Source organism: Dendroctonus ponderosae, unplaced genomic scaffold (genome assembly GCF_020466585.1).
Source record: "Dendroctonus ponderosae isolate FM_Combo_2020 unplaced genomic scaffold, Dpon_F_20191213v2 Dpon_F_20191213_8, whole genome shotgun sequence".
In the NCBI taxonomy this organism is placed as follows: domain Eukaryota; kingdom Metazoa; phylum Arthropoda; class Insecta; order Coleoptera; family Curculionidae; genus Dendroctonus; species Dendroctonus ponderosae.
The window spans coordinates 10791995-10799480 of NW_026019016.1; the positions used below are offsets into that span (position 1 = coordinate 10791995).

Sequence of the window (7486 nt, forward strand, 5' to 3'; positions counted from 1 at the left end):
ATATATATATATTGGTACCATATTATGACTAGATCAATTAGATCAATATGCGTTATGACACCTTTACGTGAAGTGCCTCCTCTTGAGGCACTTCACGTAAAGGCAAGAGAGGATACCTCTCTCCTATATTATTACAAAGTCCTTTATTAGACGTCTGATTAGACACAGTTGAGGCAATTTTGTTGAGGCAAACAAGTTTCATCGTGTTGTGAGAAAATTATGAGCAAAAATGAAAGTATCTGTAAATTACTTTCAGTTTGTTGATTAATTAATAATAAGTTAATCGAGTTTTTTCGACGGTTCTAGCGTAATTCAGATTATAAAGTTTAAATTCAAATATATAATATGGATATGAAGAATACGTTTTGTTCAATACGTTTTCCTGTTTTCTTGACTTTGAATTTTTTATCCACTTTTCCTATATTTACCCACTTTTACAGTATAAAAATTTAAGATACACAAAGACTCTTCCATTTCTACAATCAAGTATTTTACGCGAATGCATCCTAAACAAGTACAACACATTTTGTAAGAATGCATTTCCGAAATGTTAGAAAAATTTGAGAAATGTCATTTGTAATTTACTAAAAATAAAAATAAAAATATGCATTTATTGAACTAAAAAATGCTCATTTTCAGTGGAAAACTAGAAACTTAAAGGGATCTTTTTAATCAATTGTGTGCAATTACGATCTAAGTTTTTTAAAACTTTTCCTAACTAATATTGTAAAATTGTTGATTACTCGAAATCCAATCCTGTACTATTTCATCTGAATCAGAATTATCTTGAATAAAGCCGGTAACATTGAAACTCCAACATTGGACAATGTACTGAATGAAACATTTAATGAATTAGGAAACACATAGCGGTCACATACGAGTATGGGATGCACATACATGGTAGCACAGCCTACAGCACATGGTACATTATAGCTTGAAACTTAAGAGTGCTCATACTTTGTAACTTTTCCTGAATTTCCTTCAGTCAAACTTGTTTTCGATTTCCTTGCTCGGGTTTTTTCACCTAGTGCCTAACTAATTTGGCTCATAAAAATTGAAGACAATCTGAATTATTCAAATCTCCAATACGGGAATTCGAACAATTTCCCGTAATAAAAGATGTATTGTTATAAATAAACAAATGCATTTACGGATTTGGCCTCTTAATATGTATTGTTAACCCGAGTGGCTAAGAACATAAACTTAGGTGGTTGTTGACTCATTTTGCTGACTGTGAAATTGAAAGTTTGTGATTTTTGTTTAGTGTTCATTGAAGTGGCGTAATCAGTGTCAACGGGAATTTGCTCAACAATTCATCAACGCAACCAGTTTGTTTATATACATTGTTTTAGTCATTTCGATTTTTGGTGTTGCGATTTGGTGATTTTTCATGGAGGTGGACAAATGGGGGTAAGGACCAAACAATTTAATTTTATTATTTATTTATTTATATAGTTAAATTTGTTGAATTTTATGCCCGATATTGTTGTGCGCGACTGGTTGAGGATAATTATATTGGAAATAAGAAATACATCAAAGTAATCGATTGAAATTTTGTCTGTTGAGTTACTTTAACGCGTCTACTTTTATCACATTGAAGTACTCTATTACGATAAAATTTTCCAAATTTCAATTAATTTTGTTTCCACCATTGGCAGTTTGCTTAACTGTATTTTGTCAATAACAGTGCAAAATAATCAGCAAATATTCTACTAGAGGATTAGAAGTTTATAGACGGAAAAGTATATGAATTTATAGCTGATTTATGTCATAAAAGTATAAAACTAAATTATTTTAAAAATATTATTGCTCAACGTTGTCCATTGAATTCTTGATTCATCTTAGGTTGTAAAAATTACTCATCAGGATCAGCTTCAAATAGCCCAAAATAATAAGTAGATTTCTTCAGCAACTTCATCGATTTACTTTATCGTTTCTACTGTTTATAGAATAGATATAAAAATACTTGAATTTCAAAGCGTTTTAAAACTGGTCGTAGTTTCGGGAAAAGACGATACAAAGCAAGAAATAAAATAATTAAACTACGCGCATAAATGTAACATGTAATACAAAACATGGCAGGAAAAGTACGGAAAATACTTATACATGCTAAACGCTTTCAAGTACCGTTATACTGACTACTCCGGTTTAATTAAGGACTTACAGAACAAAACGTTCTATTAACCCTAGAGTACTAATACTCGTAACATTTAAGACGAATTAATTTTTCCGAAATTTGGAAGCAACGTAAAATCGTGCAGATTTGGGGCTCCCAGTAGCTTACTCTATACTGTGTACAGTTCTATACAGTAGGGATGGTCGGTATTTAACGTAACCGCTAAAATAACAGTGTTCCAGAGGTGTGGACCTGTAAGTGCAGTTACACTTTGCCAATTTAACCGGTTGTTTTTGGAACCGTCTCATAAACCTTTGTTGCGCGTTGCATTGATGATTGTGTGTTACCACCTTTCTTCTATAAGAATTGCTGTTCAGTTCTCCAGGAACCATAATCGGTCAGATCAGCGAAATATTATTTAGTTTCGGTGACGATATAAATCAGCATTTCTAGTCTATAAGTATTACTGTTAATGTGGATTATTTAACGTTATTGTCCTTCAATGAGAGGAAGTTCAGTTAAAAGATAGACAAGAAGATTATTGAATTTTTCAAGACTTTGACAAACTTGTTTCATAACAAAAAAAACACAGGTATGAGCGAAGAACTAGACTTAGTAAAAAGCATATGCAAAAAATTATTCTTAAACGTTAAATCATTTTTAAGTCAAAATTAGCTTTTTAAAATTTTTCGCATGCAAAGCGTATATTTATCGATTTTATTATCAGTTTTTTTTCGTTCAGTATTTACTTACGACACATGGTTTGGCTTTTTGTTTTTAGAATATATTATTTTTAGTTTACCAATGCTAAGAACTTTTTTAATAGACTTTTTAGACGAGAGAGTCATTAATTATCATAACTACTTTTTTTTACTATTAGTTTTTAATGAAAAATTTAATAAATAGTAACATGATACCGCGATGGAACCGCATTTTGGAATCTAATACCAAAGTGAAACTGCAACGTTGCAACCTGTTCCTGTTGAAAAATAATCGTTTAGCACACCTCTACTACACACTACACTGTGCTATACACGTTGGTGTATCCCGTCGGTCAGATATTTCGCGGAAGTGCGGAAATTACACATCGTGTCGTAAATATTACGACGCTTTAGTATTAGTATTGTGAGTCTCTTTCTTTGGTTGTATGGTGAATAAAAACCGTCAAAGTACGGTATAAAGATTGTTATGGTATGCAATTCATCCCCCAAATATATGATTGATGCTGGTCCACATCTGGGAAGAAGTACTGATACTGGATGACTACCTCTTGCAAATTTTGTGATTGAATTAGCAAAATCTGTTCATGGCAGTAACCGTAACATTACCATGGATAAGTGGTTCACGTCAGTTTCTTTGTGGCGGATGAACCTTTGGAAGAGCCGTACAAACTAACAATTAGAGGAAAACTTGAAAAGAAATACCGCCAGAACTATTGAAAAATGGGCCACGAGGCACGTTAATGTTTGGTTTGATAAAAAAAGTTTCCTATTCACATAAACCTATTAAAATAGTGTTGTTACCCTATGCATGAAGCTGCAAGCATTTCTGAAAATGGAATACTTGATATAATTATAAACTATAATGAAACCAAATCAGGAGTAAATATTTTTGATCAGCTGTGCACTGTGCAGTAATATTACCTGCTCCAGAAAAACACGGAGATGGTCTATGTGTGTTTTTTGGACTGATTAACATTGCTACCATCATTAATTTGTAATATACTTCCAGCACTCTCCCAAAGCGAATACGAAGCCTGCTTTCCACTATAAGTTCAAGTTTGATTGGGGCAGAAGTCTTGCTGAACCATGGATGCGCCAAAGATTGAAAATCCCTAATTTACGTCGCAATATTCGACCGAATATAAGCTTTATTCGCGGGAACGATTCAGAACTGGTTCGGAACCGATCGCATGCGCGTAGAGGCATTCGGGGACAGATCGCATGCGCATAGAGGCATTGGGTGTTCGCGGTAAAAAAATGACTCGTTCTGAACCGAAAGTTGTATGTTCGGGGTACATTAAGAACTGGTTCAGAACCCGTTCGTTATCGGTTCTAGCAGTTCTAGGATTAAAGGAAGGACCAGTGGTTCTGACACGCGCAGAACAAACAAAACATAGGATTCGCATCGGCATCGGGACTAAACTAAACTTGCGCCGTTCTAAAACTAAATACTATTTTTTTGTTTTTCTATTTTCAACTATCGTTCCATTGGTTAAACATTGAAGGTGATTTACTTCGATCGATTGATTTTCGCGATTTGATAAATGACTGAGAAAAATCAAGAAAAAACAAATTTGATTGTATAATAATTTATAAATCACTATTAAGTTTAATAACTATTAAGTTTTTTTATGTTTATATTGCATTTAATTAACTCATTTCGATCAGAACGCCAATGTAAAACTAAACTTCGAATATGTTTTTTTCGCCTCAGGGTGAATGGGAACAAAGCCATAAATGTGAATTAAGAAACGGGATGCAGACAAAAGATGCAGGTACAGAAAAAGCAGGTCAAATACAGCAGATGTAAGATCTTGCGTTGGTACAGTGGCATTTTTTAAATTAATTAGTCAAATGCGATAAAAAAAAACCTCAATAATTATTTTTTATTCAAAATAATGAAAAACTGCCACTTTTCGCAGAGAAACCATGATCCTAAAAAGGACAGCAATTCCGTCTTTCGACTTTCACTCCATTGCATTTCAGTTTAGAGAAATTACTGTTAGGCACAAAGTAACTAAAATCATGTCGGTACTACTAAAAGGCGGTTCTAAAACCGTTCACGGAATGAAAGAATCACGGAACTAATACAACGTATTAGCACAGCTAAAATACATAATATGATATATATGCTGTGGTATTAGTATACATGACAATCAAATCATATTAGTACTCTACGGTTAAATTGTCTTTTTTAAACATCTGGTTTTCGAATGCATAAATACTTTAAGAGATATTATGAAAAGTGTTGATATACCCATACAAAAGTTTCCATCATTAAAATTGTCGTTGTTTTCGAAAGCGTTCAGTTTTTAGAGCTTTGAGAAAATAATTTTTCCTGGCGTTTCGCAAGCATTCGCAGCGTTTTGCATCTTCAGAGATAGTTGCTGCGTCGAGCAAACCTTTATACCTTAGATATTAAAAAAAATTGTACCTTAGATATTAAAGCTATACCCGATACTTACATATATTTTTTGGTATCAACCTTTTGTTGAGTAGATTCCGGGCATTTGTCAACTTCACTAACGTAAGTCCAAATAAAACGTTCATTTTTTGCATTAATTTTGTTAGTAAACTTATGCCCTTAATTTTTAACGAAGACGCGTTAAAAGACTCGTTAGTCTATTTTTGTTAAATAAATTGCAATAATTAATTTCTTCAACCAAATTTGAGATAACTAACCATTTTTGGTATCGTTGCAAAGTTGTGCGTTTCCTCGTATTTGCTGGTTTCTTTGCAAAACTCAAACAAACAAGTTAAGAAGTCCTGCGGGAGAAATAGTTAAATATCTAAGTCAGTTAAGAAGTCTTAAGGTTAACTGGTATCTATAGTATATAACAATTTGGTATAAAGATGCGGCAAAAAATGATCACATGATCATATGAACGTGATCTCAACAAGTTTTTTTTCTGAACGTTAATTTTATGACTTGTACCGCCACAAGATGTTCAAAATCGTGTGAAATACTTACAAATATTGAATTCTTCAAATCAAACTTGAAACCATTTTTTCTCTTACTTGCAAAATTAAATCAAAAGTGAAAAGGGAAATTCTGTGTTTAAATAAATTTCAGTCCGCCAAATAAAGGCACCTCAATAGTCTATCTAGTTCAATAAAACACCTACAACGAACTTAACTTATATTGGTGGCATAAATTAATACCGTTTATTTGACTAATTTATAGATTAAACGGCGAATTAATAAAACACGTATTTGGGTGATTCATAAAGGTCACTGAAGGTAGGCGACACACTGTCTTGACGTCAAAGCAATTTGTTGATAAGGACTGGAAGTTGCTTCCAGTATGTATGTATGTATGTATTACAAACAAATATCTCGTTTGAGTGGAATTTGTTAATACCATTTTGCTAATCGAATACTTTGGATCGATGAAATTGACTAGTTTTGAACATGAACAAAAAATAATTACTTAATTATGATTTAAGCTCTGATGACGCACTTTAGTGATAAAGCAGATTTTAGATTAATCTTTTTATCGAAATAAAATATTTTTAGTGCTTTGTTGCATGTCATCATCACTGGAATGCGTACCATGCATATAGACACAGTATCGTCAATCTGTCATCTCGTAGTCAATGAACATGCCCATATCATCTTACATAGACGCTGGGACTTAATTTCTTTGACAATATCCTGATGCGATATACTGGTTGCTATTAGGGTCATGGTGGGGACCAAAAATCTTTCTCCCAAAACGCCTACGTTTTTCTTCATTAGCTTTAGTCATTGTCCATGTCTCGCATCCATAAGCGATTACTGGTCTTACAATGGTTTCTTCACCTTTGAGGTTCTTGAGATGCTTTTGGACTTGAAAAAGTTGTTTACAGAGAAAAGACTACGATTTGCGGCTTGAATTCTGCCTTTTATTTCCTCTGTGACATCGTTATCGGCTGTAATTGTAGCTCCTAGATATTTGAAACTCTCCACTCGTTCAAAATTAAAAGTGTCTATTGTTACATTCTGTCCTATTCTATCTCTGCGTCCCTGTCTGTTTATGAACATATATTTTGTCTTTTCATCGTCAATATTGAGTCCTACTTCTCTTGTAGCCATTTCTATGCGATTAAAGATACCTTTTATTGTTGGTGTTCCATACATGTCTTCGTCATCTTCTTCTTCTTCCTCATATTTTAAGCCTTTGGCTTGCATTTTCCAACTTAATTTTCTTGGGATATGGATGTCCATGAGTCTTTCCATCTTTTGGGAGGTCTGTTCAGTAGTGGGCGTGGCTGTGGAAACCCTTCTCGAGCAATTTTTGCTACCCTGTCCATATTCATTCTAGTGACGTGGTCATTCCAGGCTCTACGACGCTTCCGTCCCCATCTGAGTATGTCCTCGATCTCGCCCTCGTTTTACTCAGAATTTTCACTTCCGTTGTTTACAGGATTTTTTTGGCGCGACTGGTGTCTGCTCGGGTTTCTGTAGCGTATGTCAATACGGGTCGTACGCAAGTTTTACAGATCTTAGTTTTAGCCTGTTTCCCCATGTGTTTGTTGTTCCATACTACGTCTCGTAGAGCACCTGCTATCCTGCTAGCCTTGTTTGCTTGGACCCTTACTTCATTGCCTCTATTGTGACTGGAGGTTATTTGCACTCCCAGGTAGTTAAACTCCATTACCTGCTCTAC

At 34.1% G+C, this 7486-nt stretch overlaps 1 protein-coding gene across 1 annotated transcript in view; it reads left to right on the plus strand.

Annotated features, from left to right (window-relative positions):
- Nucleotides 1-1256: 1256 nt before the first annotated feature.
- Nucleotides 1257-7486, plus strand: part of LOC109535388 — a 12642-nt gene continuing 6412 nt past the window's right edge. Inside the window, exon 1 of the mRNA XM_048668868.1 lies at nucleotides 1257-1410. Within this exon, the coding sequence (XP_048524825.1) occupies nucleotides 1391-1410 (20 nt within the window). The 5' untranslated portion in view covers nucleotides 1257-1390. The remainder of the gene's footprint in view (nucleotides 1411-7486) is intronic.